General features: G+C 48.0%; 1 protein-coding gene across 1 annotated transcript in view; it reads left to right on the forward strand.

Annotated features, from left to right (window-relative positions):
- The window catches only part of GGT1 (gamma-glutamyltransferase 1), a 253,854-nt gene that overhangs the window by 144,391 nt on the left and 90,765 nt on the right, over window positions 1–18,698 (forward strand). Inside the window, exon 4 of the mRNA XM_073654277.1 lies at window positions 4,539–4,628. Within this exon, the coding sequence (XP_073510378.1) occupies window positions 4,539–4,628 (90 nt within the window). The remainder of the gene's footprint in view (window positions 1–4,538; window positions 4,629–18,698) is intronic.

Raw genomic sequence — 18,698 nt, forward strand, 5'->3', positions numbered from 1 at the left:
TAAGGGGTTGAATACTTTTGAGAATGCTGTAGTCATTAAAATTGGAATTTTAATGACTACTCGAATTTGTAGAAAACACTTGTTATATTAGTTTTGTTGAGCAGTTTAAATTGTTCATGTTTAATTGGTTGATTGTAAACAGTAGAAAATGTGTATATTTTGTAAATAAAACCTAATTTGCAATAGGTTATGAATAATTTTGATTGCAGCTGTATATGACGTAGTCATATTTTTTTGTACAGTCCATCTGAACTTTTCTACCCTTAAAATACAATCTCTTGATCCTACAATTGATGCAAATTCCCCGCTATTGCAAAAGACCTGTACAGGACATTAAGAATATCAACTTGTGTGTCAGTTTTGTGAAATAAACTACTCCGAGATAATTATTGAAATGATGGGATGAGGATCAGGAGAGCAAAGATTTGTGTAGATGCCTTCAGCATGTGCCTTGAACAGCAATACCGAATAGAATCACACTCCAAAACCACCCACACCTCTCCGCAGTCACATTCTGACCCCTCCTTGAGTTGCTAATTAAATATTGTCATTCCCATAAAGCAATAATAATATTCTTTTTCCTTCAGTTCAGGAATAAACTTACACAATGCTGCTGACATTTATCCATTGCATACAATTGTGTGACAGAGATCATGAGCTCATTTTCATTTAAGCCTCACTGTTATAGCATCTGCCTTTTATCTGTGTTACATTTTAATAATTTCCTGACTATACGGTGTCCCCAGTTCACCTTTTAGACTAAACTTAGGCCCTGATTCATCATTGTCTTTGCGCCTTTTTTTTGGATAAAAATTGTTGTGACAATTTATTAATGCATCGCGTCTTTCTTGTCTTGTATTTGGTATTTTTCGCCTGTTTTTCATATGCACCTTACTCTTAATATAATTTGCTTCTTTGTTAACCCCTTTCTAATATGGCGATCTTCCATTTTGCTCTTTCATCTTTTCCAACCTTATTCCAAGAGCCATAAGTTATTTATTTTTCCGTAGATATAGCCGTATGACGGCTTGTTTTTGATTTTTGATTTGATTGTTTTTGCAATATTATTTACTGGAAAACAGGAAAAAAATTCATAGTGTGGCAAAATTGCAACAACAAAAAAACCTCCACAATTTTGCCTTTGCTTTTTTGGGTTTTGTTTTTACCACATTCATTGTGCAGTAAAAATAACCTGGCAATATGATTCTCCAAGTCAGAATGATTTTGCAGATGCCAAACATTCATTTTTTTTTTTTAAATAGTGCAAAAAATTTAAATTTGTAATAATAAAAAAAAACTAAATTTTCCATGCGTCGCCATTTTCTGAGACAGGGAACGTTTGTGTGTGAGGGCTTGTTTTTTTGTGGGACAAGCTTATTAATACCATTTTGGGATAGACACAACTTTTTCATTGCTTCTAATTGCATTCTTTTGCGGTGTTTCTGAATAATAAAAAAAATTATTGTCATTTACCGATTGGGTTAATTTTATTTTTAAATAGATCAGACATTTCCAGATGTAGCGATACCACATATGTGTTTTTTTTATTATTTCTTTATTTTTGATTCAAACTTTTATATTTTTCTTTTCACATTTTTAAAAACTTTTTTTATTCATTTTTACTGTATTTGTTAGTCCCATTAGGGGTCTGGAACTTGCGACTAAAGTTTCACCAATGTAATTGTGTGCAGAATTCACTAACCCACATGCAACATTTTTAAAAATCTGCACAAAAAAATAACAAATTCCAACAAAGAAAAAAATAGAAAAGTTAATTAAAAAAATTAGTATACTACGGCACCAGAGTGGCGTAACTTTTAAAGAATTTGTCATGCCGTGCCCCATCCTGCCCATGCTCCATCCACTTTGGGGGATCTGGCAAGAATTGAAGTGAAAAAGTTTTGCAACTTTTAAAAGTGTTTTACGACAGAAATCTGGAGACAAAATTTTGAAGAAATAGGGCTTAAGTCACACAACTCAACTATCTAGTAACCTGGTAACTGTGGCATGAAAAAAAAAATCTAGATGAAAGACATGGGCCCCGACTCATCATTTTTTCTGAAGGGACTTATTTGTCTTGTGACATTTCTTGCTGCGTTTACACCAGGTTCTTCAAAATGGTACACTCAGGTTGATGAATCTTGAGCAAAATCAAATATGTTTTTTTTTATGTCTTTAACGTGAATGCATAGTTTAGCGCAAAAAGTCACATGATCTTTTAAAATGTCACATGTTTTTCTTCAACTGCGCAAAGGTAAAATTATGTACCCCACTAAAGAACTGGAGTACAATTGCACAACAAGTTGCGACATTTTGAAGTCGCAAATGATAAATTAGGCTAGATAAAAGATCAAAATTTAAATAAAAAAACAACTGCCACATAAATGACAACAACAAAAAAAGATGAAACCAGGTATAGTTAACTTAAAAAAAGGTGCAATCAATACAGCGCAGATAAAAGTCACTATTAGGCAACGTTCACACGTTCAGTATTTGATCAGTATATTGCATCAGTATTTGTAAGCCAAAATCAGGAGTGGAACAATCAGAAGAAAAGTATAATAGAGGCACGTGCACCACTTCTGTATTTACCACCCACTCCAGGTTTTCTCTTACAACTACTCATGCAAAATACTAACCAAATACTGAACGTGGCCTTTCAAATATTTTAACTCCAGAAAAAAAAGGTTCAAAGGCTATTACGAATTGGGTTGATATGGTAAAACAAAACCCCCGATTCATCAAGATCGGTCTTGATGAGAAAGCATATTGAAGTCAGATGCTCCTGATTCATGAGCAGGTGCACAACTCTTAACAAATACAGGAGCCTCTGATGAATGGCGTGCGCCTCACCACAAATCTTACTCTAGTCAGTAACTTGAATAAGATTTCCGGTGTAAGGTACGCCCTAGCTCTTGATGAATTAGACGTCCCCATCACAGACCCAAGCCACCCCAGCTCTGCCCATATTGTCAGAGCTGGATGAAACTGACGTGAAAACATCAAAAGTCGCAACATTTTTGATCAACTCCGAGTTGCTCAAAAATTAGGCAACTTTTTAAAGCTTTTTAGGCAAGTTTTCTAGCGTAAAAAGTTTGATGAATAGGGGCATGTGTTGTGAAGTACATAACCTATTTTTAAACCCTTGCCGACATGTGACGTACTGGCACATCATATGACATCTATGCCCGCATCTTTCCCGGCACATGATGACTGATTTAATCAGCCATCATGTGCCTCTAACCTGTTCTATCCCACTGTCAATCTCTGACAGACGCATTTAATACGTGCTGGCAGGGGGTGTGTCATTCCACGTGTCCATCGGTGCGCCAATGACTTGATCTTGGGGCGCCAATGGGTTGCCATGACAGCCGGGGGTCTGCTGAAGACCCCCGTGCCTGTCATTATGATTTTCCTGTGAAAGCTGGTGTTTAGCTGGCGTTCATATTAGATCATGATTTTCTCCATACATAGCAGTGCTAATGCACTGCTATGTATAGCACAAGCGATCAAATGATTGCAGCTTCAAGTCCCCTAAGGGGACTATTAAATACAGTAAAAAGTTAAAGTTTAAAAAAAACCACAAGTTTAAATAACCCCCTTTTGCCTTATTAAAAATAAATCCATTAAAAATAAAAAATATACATATTTAGTATCACTGCATTCGTAAAAGTCGGATCTATCAAAATATTAAATGAATTAATCTGATCAGTAACTGGCGTAATGAGAAAAAGAATCTAATTGCCAGAATTGCGTTTTCCTGGCCACCTCAATATTGCAATAAAATGCAATAAGAGGCAATCAAAACAACGTATCTACCCCAAGATGGTATCAGTAAAAAGGTCAGCTTAGGGTGCAAAAAAAAAAGCCCTCACACAGCCCTATATCCCAAAAATTGAAATGATTATGGGTAAAATAGCGACACAAGAAAAGTTATTTGTTTACAAATTTCCAATTTTTTTTTCCCCACTTAAATACCAAATATACATAGCTGTTTTTTTTTTAATCTGTGTACTCATACTAGACCTGAAGGATCACATTGCCAGGTCAGTTTTACAGTATAGTGAACATGGTAAATAAAAAAAAACCAAAAACAATTATGAAAATGTACTTTTTTTGTAATTTTAATACACTTGGATTTTTTTTCCCGGTTTTCAGTGATACACATGATAAAATGAATGGTGTAATTCAAAAGTAAAACTTGTCCTGCAAAAAAAAGAAAAAAAAAAGCCCTCATATGGCTATATTGACAGAAAAAAAGTTATGGCTCTTAAAAAAAAAAAAAAAAAAAAAAAGGGGAGGAAAAAAGCCTGAAAATGGACACGGCATGAAGGGATTAAAGATCTGAAAATTTTCTTAGAAATGTCATTCATCCAAATAAAAAAAAAAAACAACAACCGGGTGTCACCATTCCCCTTGTCACTAGGATGAGTCCCCACATGCTCTGACATTGTCAACTATGATTTGATAGTGTCATGTCGCCTGTTGTAATGTACATATAAACCTCAATTAACTTAGACGTTTTATTTTTCTTTCAGGAAAAGCTGAGGTGATAAATGCTCGTGAAACTGCCCCGCAGAATGCCACCGAGGAGATGTTTGGGAACAGCACTGAATTGTCCCAAAAAGGTAAACTGAAAAGACCGGAACTTGATTTACAAAAAATATTGTGAAGCATGAACTCTTACTGTACATTAATAGAACAGTTCACACAGCGTCATCAGTTATCACAAACATGTCTTCATTGTTTCTGTGAATGGATAATTTAGACTCCAAAAGTTGGCACTGGTAGAAAGTAAAAGTGAGAGTTTATATAAGGACAGTCTCCTGCTGTCCTAGTCCTGAAAAGGTGGTGTTGTTTGAGGAAAAACTAAGCTTTAGATCAGAATTGGGAAGTATTTGGCATAAAGACCCTGATTTATCAAGACCTGTGATGTTCACGCCGGTCTCGATGAGGGATGTGTTGGAGTGAGAGGTATCTGATTCATTAAGAATTGCGCACCTCTTAATTAATCAGCGCTCCTCTGAAAAGTGGTGTGCATCTGTGCTCCTTGCCACGAATCTTACTCCTGTCAGTGACTACAGTAAGATTTCTTGGATAAGGTATGCAACAGCTCATAAAGAATTAGAAGAGCTGTGGAGTCACGACCATGTCCCGCTGTAAAATTGGAGTGAAAACTCAAAAAGTAGCAACATTTTTGCGCAACTTTGCATTGTTAAAAAATTTCACGACTTTTCAAGGCGATTTTTGCCAGAATTCTGGCATAATGTCTTTGTCTAAGTTTCCTATCTATAATGTGATATACAACATGAACCCCCAGAGAAGAATGAAAAGCTCAACATTTTGTATCGTAAATTGCATATATATATATATATATATATATATATATATATATATATATATATATATATACAGTACAGACCAAAAGTTTGGACACACCTTCTCATTTAAAGATTTTTCTATATTTTCATGACTTTGAAAATTGTACATTCACACTGAAGGCATCAAAACTATGAATTAACACATGTGGAATTATATACTTAACAAAAAAGTGCGAAAAAACTGAAAATATGTCTTATATTCTAAGTTCTTCAAAGTAGCCGCCTTTTGCTTTGATGACTGCTTTGCACACTCTTGGCATTCTCTTGATGAGCTTCAAGAGGTAGTCACCGGAAATGGTTTTCACTTCACAGGTGTGCCCTGTCAGGTTTAATAAGTGGGATTTCTTGCCTTATAAATTCGGTTGGGACCATCAGTTGTGTTGTGCACAAGTCTGGTGGATACACAGCTGATAGTCCTACTGAATAGACTGTTAGAATTTGTATTATGGCAAGAAAAAAGCAGCTAAGTAAAGAAAAACGAGTGGCCATCATTACTTTAAGAAATGAAGGTCAGTCAGTCCGAAAAATTGGGCAAACTTTGAAAGTGTCCCCAAGTGCAGTTGCAAAAACCATCAAGCGCTACAAAGAAACTGGCTCACATGAGGACTGCCCCAGGAAAGGAAGACCAAGAGTCACCTCTGCTTCTGAGGATAAGTTTATCCGAGTCACCAGCCTCAGAAATCGCAGGTTTACAGCAGCTCAGATTAGAGACCAGGTCAATGCCACACAGAGTTCTAGCAGCAGACACATCTTTACAACAACTGTTAAGAGGAGACTTTGTGCAGCAGGCCTTCATGGTAAAGTAGCTGCTAGGAAACTACTGCTAAGGACAGGCAACAAGCCGAAGAGACTTGTTTGGGCTAAAGAACACAAGGAATGGACATTAGACCAGTGGAAATCTGTGCTTTGGTCTGATGAGTCCAAATTTGAGATCTTTGGTTCCAACAACCGTGTCTTTGTGCGACGCAGAAAAGGTGAACGGATGGACTCTACATGCCTGGTTCCCACCGTGAAGCATGGAGGAGGAGGTGTGATGGTGTGGGGGTGCTTTGCTGGTGACACTGCTGGGGATTTATTCAAAATTGAAGGCATGCCGAACCAGCATGGCTACCACAGCATCTTGCAGCGGCATGCTATTCCATCCGGTTTGCGTTTAGTTGGACCATCATTTATTTTTCAACAGGACAATGACCCCAAACACACCTCCAGGCTGTGTAAGGGCTATTTGACCAAGAAGGAGAGTGATGGGGTGCTACGCCAGATGACCTGGCCTCCACAGTCATCAGACCTGAACCCAATCGAGATTGTTTGGGGTGATCTGGACCGCAGAGTGATGGCAAAAGGGCCAACAAGTGCTAAGCATCTCTGGGAACACCTTCAAGATTGTTGGAAGACCATTTCCGGTGACTACCTCTTGAAGCTCATCAAGAGAATGCCAAGAGTGTGCAAAGCAGTCATCAAAGCAAAAGGTGGCTACTTTGAAGAACCTAGCATATAAGACATATTTTCAGTTGTCTCACACTTTTTTGTTAAGTATATAATTCCACATGTGTTAATTCATAGTTTTGATGCCTTCAGTGTGAATGTACAATTTTCAAAGTCATGAAAATACAGAAAAATCTTTAAATGAGAAGGTGTGTCCAAACTTTTGGTCTGTACTGTATATATATATATATATATATATATATATATATATATATATATATATATATATATATATATATATATATATATATATGTAGCACCCTGAGGATTCGGCTGCTACAGGGGTATTGCACCTCAACCCAGAGGTGTGGTATTCCACTCCCGGGTAAGGATGGAGTATGGAACTGAGCTAGTAGGCTGCATGCACTACATACATCCCATTTCCGGGGGACAGAACAACGGTACTCCCACCAGTATATGTGCAGGTACGACAGCGTCTGTCCCTGGCTGGAGTGGGAGGGGGGTGGAACATCCCAGTAGTGTAGGGGCAGATAGGGGGAGTAGTCTGGGTAAATGTAGGAGCTCATTGGGTGCTGGTCACCTGAGCTCACACATAGAGGGAGTATATAAGGTGGGCACCATCTTAGGACAGGGTCAGTCAGTCAGTCTGTGAGTCAGCAGTACTCCAGGAGAGGAGAAGGAAGAGGGACCCAGAGGCGCAGGACGAGAGGGGACCCCAAGAGCCCGTATGAGAGCTGATAAGGGTGAAGGGTCGGCAAAAGGGTACCGGATCCTAAGCTGGCAGAGGCTAAAGCACACCTTAGCCAGGAACCGGAGGTCGTGGGCAGGATCTGCCACGACCCTCACCAAATCCACCAGGAAGGCACACCACGAGTAGGGCCAGGGAAGCCAGAGAAGGTTCAACCACTAAGAGGCCCGAGGGAGCTGGACAGAGGTGGATCCCTGGTGGGAACGGCCAGAAGAAGGGAGAGTCAGAAAGGAGCTCAGGACCATACTCAAGAATTGCCCGGGAGTTGGCCGAGTCCAGGACCTGGTGGACGCAGCACGGCTTGGGTGGTCACTGATCTGCAGAGTGACCCGAGCAACACCAGTGAGTAAAAACCCTGAACTGCATTTCATGCCTCTGAGTCTCCTTGCTGCACCTTCACAACCACCATCCTCCACGTCTGACCCCCTGAGGCTATACCCCTCCCGTTGGGGGTTATACTACCACAGCTGCACACACACCACCAGCCTCAGTGGACCATCCTGCAGCGGCGGCCTTTTGACCGCAAATCAACGGGTGGCGTAGTCGACACTAAAAACATCTACAAGGACTGCCGCACACTGAGTTTGACACCCTGGGCACGGACCGGGTCACAGCCACTCGGAGACTACAACCCCCATCTGATCCGGCTCCGGGTATCCCTAACAACATGGCCCAGGGGGCGCGTCATATATATATATATATATATATATATATATATATATATATATATATATATATATATATTATAATCAGTTGAAACAAGTGGTTTACATACATTATATAAAAAGCTACATATGCATGTTTTTCTCAATATCTGACATGAAATCAGAATAAACCTTTCCCATTTTAGGTCAATTAGGATTACCATAATTTTTAATATTTGCCAAATGCCAGAATAATGAGAGAGAGCATGGGCATTTTTATTACTTGATGCAAAGTGAAAAGTTTACATACATTTCATTAGTATTTGGTACCATTGCCCTTAAACTGACTGACTTGGGTCAGACGTTTGGGATATCCTTCCACAAGCTTCTCACAATAGTTGGTCGGAATTTGGGCCCATTCCTCCTGACAAAACTGGTGTAACTGATCCAGGTTTGTAGGTCGCCTTGCTCGCACCTGCCTTTTCAGCTTTGCCCATACATTTTCTATAGGATTGAGATCAGGACTTTGTGATAGCCACTCCAAAACATTGACTTTGTTATCCTTAAGCCACTTTGTTACCATTTTGGCATTATGCTTCTGGTCATTGTCCATTTGGAAGACCCATTTCCGCCCAAGCTTTAACTTCCTGGCTGATGTCTTGAGATGTTGCTTCAGTATTGCCACATAATCTTCCTTTCTCATGATGCCATCTATTTTGTGAAGTGCTTTTTCATCCTTTGAGTTACCTGTAGTAAGTGTTTAATGGGTGGGGGGTGAGTATCTCTGCCCAATCGGGGGGGGGGGGGGGGATCCCAGTAGAGGGAGAACAATGAACCACATGCTTTGCTTTGTCGTGTGAAGGGTTAACAGGGGTGGATTAAGAGTAGCCAGGGCCCCGGGCAGTTTGGGAGGCATGGGCCCCCCCATCATGTCACATAATCTCCTTTGATAGCTCATGTGATGGGTCATGTGAGTAACACACAGGTGCTCTAGTTCACATCTGTAGATTGAAAACGACATTTTTTTCCCTTATGTACAGCACTGTACATAGTGCTACATAAAATAGAACAGAGTGATCAACCTATGGGGGCTCTTATACATGTAAACCATAACAAACAAAAAAACTTAAAAAAAAATCTCTATTTAGTTTAAAAACCCCATACATAAATGCAAACACTTTGCACAGAAAAACAGTGATCTATAATATAACCGGGGATGCGGGTCTCTGTCCAAAGCCTCGATAGACTGCGCATGTGACGCGCCCCCTGGGCCATATTCTTTAGGGGGAATATCCGGAGCCGGATCAGATGGGGGTTGTAGTCTTCCGAGTGGCTGTGACCCGGTCCGTGCCCAGGGTGTCAAACTCAGTTGTATGTGGCAGTCCTACAGATGTTAATAAGTTCTTAATGTCGACTACGCCACCCGTTGTATTGCGGTCACTATGGCCGCCGCTGCAGCAGGGTCCGCTGAGGCTGATGGTGTTGGTGCAGCTATTGATGGTATAACCCCCAACGGGTGGGGTATAGCCTCAGGGGGTCAGGTGCAGAGGATGGGGGTTGTGGTGGTGCAGCATAGGTGTTAAATGAAGACAGAGTCGGGTTATGCAGTTTAGGGTATTTACTCACTGCTGATGTTCCGGTCACTCCAGCTTCGAGTGACCTCCCGAGCCGTGCTGCATCCACCAGGTCCTGGATCCAGCCAACCCCCAAGCGAGTCCGGAGCGTGACCCTGAGCTCTCCTTCTGTCCTTTCACTGGCCGTCCCCACTATTGATCCACCCAGGTCCAGCTCCCTCGGGCCTTCTGTCGGGAGACCCTTGGCCTTGGGTTCCCTGACCCTCCACGTGGTATGCCTTCGTGGTGGATGTGGTGGGTGGCCGTGGCAGACGCTGCCCACGGCCTCCGGTCTCTGGCTGGGGTGTGTTTTTGCCCCCACCAGCTTGGGTTCCGGTACCCTAATGCCAACTCTTCACCCGCTGATGGACTTTGGGTTCTCAGAGTTCCTTTTCTGTTTCCCCCTCTGGGTCTTTCTGGCTTTCTCCTCTCTCTCTCTCTGGGTCTTCTCTGCTCCTCTTCCTCTGACTTCTCTGCAAAGACTCACAGACTGACTGACTGTGGCTGTCTGACTGACTGTGGCTGACTGACTGACCCTGTTCCTAGTTGGTGCCCACCTTATATACACCCTCTATGTGTGAGCTCAGGTGACCAGCACCCAATGAGCTCCTATCTTTACCCAGGCTGCTCCCCCTATCTGCCCCTACACTACTTGGGATGTACCACCCCCCTCCCACTCCAGCCAGGAACAGACTCGGTCGTACCTGCACATTTCTAAGTGGGAGTACCGTTGGTCTGTTCCCCGGAAATGGGATGTATGTAGTGCATGCAGCCTACCGAGCTCAGTTCCACACTCCATCCTTACCCGGGAGTGGAATATCACACCTCTGGGTTGAGGTGCAATACCCCTGTAGCAGCCGAATCCTCAGGGTGCTACATTCCCCCCTGGTAAATCACAGCACGTCCTCGGGCTGTAAGACATAACACCAAAAACATACAAATTTTTGCATAAACATATAAAACATATAAAACATTATATATATATAAAACATTCTCGTCGCCTCTGGCTCCTCCTCCGGTCACTGTGCAACGTGTGACCGGGTAAAGTGCGACAGTCTTTCTGGAAAACTGGTTTTCCTATAAAACCGGTAGGGGGCGCTTTAGGACGCGCAACTATATACAGGGATATGGCCGCTCTCAGTCCTCGGCCAGGTATTAGGGAGGAATGACCGCTCTCAGTCCTCGGTCAGTGGAATTAAGGGAAATACGGGTAACAGTTCACACTTGCTGGTCCCAACGGGGACTATATTAGCAACAACAGTTTCAGTTTCAGTTTACTGTTTCAGTTTACTGTGCCCCGACGGGCAACTATATACAGCTTCTGCTTCGCTGTCCTTAGCGACGGCGTCCTCCTGCTCTTGCTTTTTGGTTACCTTTGGCTCTAGTTTCAGACCCGTCCGGGTCCTCTTGCTCTTCCTCCTCACACCGCAGCTCTTCCTCCGTCAGGCGATGCACATGGAGGGCGTAAGGTCCTTTGGCACACTTGTGCCGGGTGAAGGTGACCTCGTCCCCGATGTAAAGGTCACGACCTCTGTGTCCCTCCGGTAGGTGGGATTCAACGTCTCTCCTGGTTACGAAGACGTCGCCTAGGGTGTGGTGGTCTTGGATGAAGCCCCACCCATGCTGCAGGTTAAACTTTATCACAGTCCCGGTGGTGCGGGGACTATGCGCTGCACGGGGGTCTCTCCTGGCCCGGCTCTTCTGCTCCGCGCTCTTCACTTGAGCTAGCTGTTCCCGGACCCGCTTCTCTCTCCGCTCCCTCTCGAAATCCTCGAGCTGTTGGCGGCAGCACTCAGCACGCTCCGCTGCAGCTGCCCGAGTCTCTTGAGTGAACCCCATAAGATCTTCTCCGGTGGGGTCCCACTCAAACTGTGCTTCCGCTAGCGGGGGCGAGATCCTCTTTACGGGCTTTGGAGCCGGGATCAGGGGTTCATCCAGGGGTCTCTCTCTCCGGAGTCGGGGATGGTGGAACTCCGGTGGCCATATAAATGGCTGCCCATCCGGGCACGTATGTTGGGCGTACAGGTCCTCTCCCAGATGCGGCACTCTTAGTCTTATGGGCGCGGTGGTGTTAGCACCCGGGTTGCCCGGGCCTTGCGGCCAGGCCTGGGGTATCTGGAAGGTGAAGGGCACCGTAAGGACGGCGGCGCCCTGGGCTACTTGGCCCTGCGACCAGGCCGGGGGCTCCGCGGAGGTAGAGGGCGCTGTTGGTATTGCGGCGCCCGGGGGTACTAGGCCTTGCGACCAGGCTGGTGGTACTTCCTGCTTGGTCACGCTCGGGGTCGAGGCGTGTGACGTCACAGGGGTCGCGGCTCCCGTTTGAGGCCTAGTCTGCGGCGGTGACGTTGCAGCGACGGGCACGGCAGGATAGACTTCGGGCTCTGCGACGGGGAGCTGGGGCAGGTACGCGGTTTCCCGGTCTGGGGTATAGACGTCCCCTTTACCTGCCTCCACTCGTTCGGCTCCCTTCTCGGCGCCGTCTCCGGCCTTCAGTCCTCCCGCGCCATCCTCAGAGGCGGTCTGTCTCCTCATCTCGGGTGGCGTGCTCCGCTGACAGGTCTCAGTCTGCTGGGCCATCTCACGGCTCCACTCCGCCAACGTCTCTCGCTGCACCCGGGCCATCCTCCTTGCGAGGCCCTCCAGAGCGGTCTGTGCACACTCCCGGTCTCGGGGGAGCTGTGCTAGGACCTCCACTAGGCCTAGTGGGGTCGTTGTTCCCAGCAGGCTCCTGACCAACGGGTCGGTGCTGCTCTGCTCTCCTACAGTCGTCTCCAGCAGGCTCCTGGCCAGCGGGCCGGTGCTGCTCTGCTCTCCCTCCTCGGTTTCTAGCAGGCTCCTGGCCAACGGGCCGGTGCTGCTCTGCTTTCTCGCCATCTCCGGGTAAGCTCCTCCGATACTCTTCTCCAGGCTTCTTGCCTCCGGGTGCGCTCGCTCTAGACTGCTCCAGGCGACACCCATCTTTGCTCTCTCCTTTCGTCTCCTCCCCCTTCGAGGGCGGTCCCGGGGCCACTTGGTGACTGTCAGCTCCAGGGGCGGTTCTTTCACGCTGACAGACACCTCTAGCATCACAGTCTCTGTTGGTGGGGGCGGTTTCCACTTTTGGCGCCATTTTCGGTCCTGGCCCACGATGGGAGGTGGCCTCTCGCCACCCTCTGGCACGCCCATAATGGCGTCCGCTCTTCCAAGGCGGGAAACCTTTGGAAATGGCGGGAATCGCTTCCCAGTGGCGGGAAACTCTGCAGATGGCGGGAAAACGCTGTTAATGGCGGACAACCGGCTGGAATCGACTGGTGATGGGGTCCGATGGCGGGGACCCTCCGGAACCGGCAGGAGACTTCTTTTTGAGGTAAACTCATTCTTTTCTTCAGGCACGCAGTACCCGGGTGTTGCGGGCACGTAATCCTGCCGACTACGCCAAAGTTGACGCGCCCCCTGGGCCATATTCTTTAGGGGGAATATCCGGAGCCGGATCAGATGGGGGTTGTAGTCTTCCGAGTGGCTGTGACCCGGTCCGTGCCCAGGGTGTCAAACTCAGTTGTATGTGGCAGTCCTACAGATGTTAATAAGTTCTTAATGTCGACTACGCCACCCGTTGTATTGCGGTCACTATGGCCGCCGCTGCAGCAGGGTCCGCTGAGGCTGATGGTGTTGGTGCAGCTATTGATGGTATAACCCCCAACGGGTGGGGTATAGCCTCAGGGGGTCAGGTGCAGAGGATGGGGGTTGTGGTGGTGCAGCATAGGTGTTAAATGAAGACAGAGTCGGGTTATGCAGTTTAGGGTATTTACTCACTGCTGATGTTCCGGTCACTCCAGCTTCGAGTGACCTCCCGAGCCGTGCTGCATCCACCAGGTCCTGGATCCAGCCAACCCCCAAGCGAGTCCGGAGCGTGACCCTGAGCTCTCCTTCTGTCCTTTCACTGGCCGTCCCCACTATTGATCCACCCAGGTCCAGCTCCCTCGGGCCTTCTGTCGGGAGACCCTTGGCCTTGGGTTCCCTGACCCTCCACGTGGTATGCCTTCGTGGTGGATGTGGTGGGTGGCCGTGGCAGACGCTGCCCACGGCCTCCGGTCTCTGGCTGGGGTGTGTTTTTGCCCCCACCAGCTTGGGTTCCGGTACCCTAATGCCAACTCTTCACCCGCTGATGGACTTTGGGTTCTCAGAGTTCCTTTTCTGTTTCCCCCTCTGGGTCTTTCTGGCTTTCTCCTCTCTCTCTCTCTGGGTCTTCTCTGCTCCTCTTCCTCTGACTTCTCTGCAAAGACTCACAGACTGACTGACTGTGGCTGTCTGACTGACTGTGGCTGACTGACTGACCCTGTTCCTAGTTGGTGCCCACCTTATATACACCCTCTATGTGTGAGCTCAGGTGACCAGCACCCAATGAGCTCCTATCTTTACCCAGGCTGCTCCCCCTATCTGCCCCTACACTACTTGGGATGTACCACCCCCCTCCCACTCCAGCCAGGAACAGACTCGGTCGTACCTGCACATTTCTAAGTGGGAGTACCGTTGGTCTGTTCCCCGGAAATGGGATGTATGTAGTGCATGCAGCCTACCGAGCTCAGTTCCACACTCCATCCTTACCCGGGAGTGGAATATCACACCTCTGGGTTGAGGTGCAATACCCCTGTAGCAGCCGAATCCTCAGGGTGCTACACATGCGTGACGCGCAGTCTGGCTCCAGACAGAAGACCGCATCCAGCCGTTACAGGTAAGAGGAGGTGTATGGCGTCGGAGATCGCGGTATGCGTAGGCACTGAACGCACACTGCGATCTCCGGCGCCATACTTGCATACTTTCCTCACCTGGAAGAGCGTTACTGCGGCGCCTCTCTTCAGCGGAGACCGGGGGCGGAGTGAGACGTCCGATCGGCGCGTGCGCATAGCGCTATCCGGCGCCATTTTACTGAAGACACATTTACAGTGTGTCTTCAGCAAAATGGCGCCAGACAGCGCAGTGCTCTGGCGCCGGACAGCGCGGTGCTCTGTCGCCGCACTCCTCCCCCGCCCTCCAGCAGAACAGGACGCTGCAGCGCTGGAGTACAGAGAAGAAAGGTGAGTATAACTGTTTGTTTATTTTTTGGGGGATGTGTGTATAGTGGGGGGGTAAGGGGTGCCACGCATACCGGGATTAGGGGAGCCATGCATACAAGAATAGGGATGAGGGGAGCCATGCATACCGGGATTGGGGATGAGGGGTGACACGCATACCAGGATTGGGGATGAGGGGTGCTATGCATACCAGGATTGGGGATGAGGGGTGCGATGCATACCAGAATAGGGATGAGGGGTGCCACGCATACCAGGATTGGGGATGAGGGGTTCCACGCATACCAGGATTGGGGATGAGGGGTGCCACGCCTACCAGGATTGGGGATGAGGGGTGCCACGCCTACCAGGATTGGGGATGAGGGGTGACACGCATACCGGGATTGGGGATGAGGGGTGCCACGCATACCGGGATTGGGGATGAGGGGTGCCACGCATACCGGGATTGGGGATGTGGGGTGCCACGCATACCGGGATTGGGGATGAGGGGTGCCACTGACTCGCCCCCTGGGCCGTGGGGTACCCGGAACCGGGCCTCTATGCGATGCTGGGGGTAGTAGTGGCAACCCGATCCCGTGGCTCAGGGTGGTCAGACCAAATTGTGGCAGTCTATTTATCAGTGTTTTGAATGTCCGACTACGCCACCCGTGGATTGCGGTCAGAGATAATCGCAGCTGAGAGGCAGACCACTGAGGCTGGTGTTGGTGTGCAGCACAGGGGTAGGACAACTCCCCACGGGAAGAGTGTAGCCTCAGGGCAGTGTAGGTGAATGCTGGGGGTGATAGTGCAGGCCGCAATAGTAAGAGTTCAGAGTCCGCTTCAAACAGTCCAGGGTCTTTATTGCAGATGTTATTACTGACCCAATAGGAGTACCGGTTAGGAATGGGCCTGGGTATCTGAGAGCATTCGGGCGAGCCCCACTGGTCAGGGTGAGTGTGTAGGCCTACCGTTCTCTCTATGCTCTTGCTGACTATCCCCCTTTTCGTGGTGTAATAGCCCACGTCCCTGAGCTGGCCGTGTACTTTGCCTGTATGGCTTGCGACTCGGGCCTTGGGTACCTTTAGCTTCTCCTTGCTGTACTGGTCCCTCTGTGTGGCGGAGCCTCCAGGCTTCTTAAGCCAAGGGACCTGAAATCCCTCGCGGGTTGGTTCTCTGCTGCTGGGCTTGCAACTCTGACAGCCTCAGACCCCAATGTCCGGTTGTGTACTTCTCTCAGCCAGGACCGGCTCTCGTCGCCTCTGTCCCTGGCTCGCAGTCTCTCCTCTGCCTCACGGACTCCTCAGCTGCTGCTGACCTGTCCCTCTTCTCTGAGAACCCTTCTGGACACTTCAGAAGTGGGTTCTGGTCTCTCTAACCCTGCCCCAGTTCCAGCTTTTATAGGGGCAGCCTGCTCCCCCTACTGGCCTGGGACAGGAGGTGCTGCCTGCTAATGGTCCCTGACCAGGGAACCTCCCTCCTGCTGTCAGACACAGCCTTTAATATTTGTGGCATCCAGGCCTGGGGTGACACATTCCCCCCTAGTAAAATTTAGTACTCCGGGACTAAGCCTTTTTGGCTAACAACAAACAGGGTATAAACAATAATATAACATATTTACAAGCACATTTTGTCCTTAAGGTTACGGCGCTTCCGTGACCGGGTGTCCATATCACTCAACAAGGTGAAGTTTTCCACGATGTGGGGACCTGTCCCTATAAACCCCAAGTTCCTGGTCTTGGGCGTGGCGGCAAGGTAAAAGCTAACTACTTTGGACCACAAGGAGGCCACGCCGGACAGGTTTTTCTTCCGTGGCCATCTTCACAAGAGAGCACCAAGTGCAACTATCTACATGGTTGTTCCGGTTATTCACTGTCCATAACCTGTCAGTCCATTGAACTAGGAAAAACTGGAAAAACATTAATTATCAGGTAACAACCATAAAACATAAAATATTTACAGGTAAATGTAGAATTTGTACTTAGATCTTCCAGCGAGCTGGTACTTGACCCCTAGTGCTCCTGGTTGACCTGCGTAACCCACTGTCTGGTGGTCGTGGTCTAACCTGGCTTTCCCCACTAGCATTTAGGGTACAGCTACTAGCTGGGTTTACAGGCAGGGCAGGCAGCTGTCTGCGGGTCCTTTGGCTTACCGCAGGCATGGCAGGCTCACTGTCAGCAGAGGGTTGACTCTCCTGGGCTGCTGGCATGGGTTCTTCTGCCTCCGGGGCTGCTTGTTCTTCTTGTTCTTCCTGCTCTCCTGTAGGCTCCTGCTGGGTAGGTTGAAGGAAGTGTAGGTCGGGTACCACTATGGCATCGTTTATCAGAGTCCAGGACCTCAGGAACTCTCCGAGAACGGTGCTGACCATTTCCTCCTTGTCCACTGCGGGCTCAAGGTCATCTTGATCTTCACTTGGACTCTGCAGTTGCTCGGGGCACCATTTTATGTGGACTCTGGAGACAGTGCTAGTGGTTTCTCCTCCATCCTTGGTAATTACACATACCTTCGGGTTGTCATGGTTGGATGGCAGTACTGTGTACGGGTCACTCTCCCACTGGTCATCTAGCTTGTGAAGCCTTCTCTTCCACTTCAGGACCTGCTCACCAGGTTCCAGGGGACCAGCAGGGGCGTGTTGGTTGAAGAGCCTCTCTTGTTTTTCTCTCGCTTGAGCCAGACTCTTCTCCACACTCTCCTGTACCTTCTTGTACTGTAGCCGCCGTTCCGTATCCCAGTCCACATCTGGGGAGGTGTCCTCGGGTGTCAGGACTCCCATCTCCAGGTCCATAGGCAGCTTACCTGGTCTTGCTCGCATCAGGTAAGCCGGGGTGCAGTTGGTAGCATTCACCGGGATATGGTTGTACAAGTCTATCAGGTCTGGCAGCTTCTCCGGCCACAGGCTGCGTTCTTCCAAGGGCAACGTCTTGAGGAGATCAATGACGATATTATTCATTTTCTCACACAGCCCGTTGGTTTGCGGGTGGTAAGGCATTGTTCGAATCTTCCTACAGCCGTAGAGGTTGCAGAACTCCTGGAAGACTTCCGCCTGAAACGCTGGACCTTGATCTGTCAAGACCTGTTCCGGATACCCGTGTGGACGGCAGAAGTGTTGTTGGAAGGCTCTGGCCGCCTTTTGGGCTGTCAAGTCTTTAACCGGGACCACCACCAAGAAACGGGAGTAATGGTCCACAATCGTGAGGGCATAGATGTAGCCGGACCGGCTTGGAGCCAACTTCACATGGTCCAGAGCTACCAGCTCAAGAGGCTGCCTGGTGACGATGGGCCTCAAGGGTGTCTTCTGGCTGGTACGGTCGTTCCTTCTGAGGTGACATGGGCCGCGGTCCCTGCACCACTTCTCTATGGCCCCTCTCATACCGATCCAGTAGAACCGCTCTCTCAGTAGGAACTCCAGTTTCTTCCACCCGAAGTGTCCCGCTCTGTCATGGTAGGCCTCCAGGACCATTGCTGCATCCCGTCTCGGGACCACTACCTGCCAGGTCAGCTCGTACGTCTGGTGGTTGACAAGCCTTCTGCACAGCTTACCTTCGTAGAGGAATAGCCTGCTTTTCTCCTTCCATAACTGCTTGGCTTCCTCTGGAGCGTCTGGGCCAGGGCTAGCATCTGCCTGGGTTAACAGGTCTTTCACCAGGCGAACTGCAGGGTCACTATCTTGCGTTTCAGCCCAGCCATGGTGGGGTAAGGGGTTGAACATGACGGTGGTTAGGTCTTTGTCTCTTACCCGGTGAGAATACTGAGTGGCCCCATACCGGTGGAACGCAGGGAGCTCTACTTCCTCCAGCTCTTCCGAGTCTTCTCCTTCGGGTAGGTGGGGCATTCTTGATAGG

This window comes from Phyllobates terribilis, unplaced genomic scaffold (genome assembly GCF_046119375.1).
Source record: "Phyllobates terribilis strain yellow unplaced genomic scaffold, ASM4611937v1 Scaffold_1__5_contigs__length_1240528914, whole genome shotgun sequence".
NCBI lineage: Eukaryota > Metazoa > Chordata > Amphibia > Anura > Dendrobatidae > Phyllobates > Phyllobates terribilis.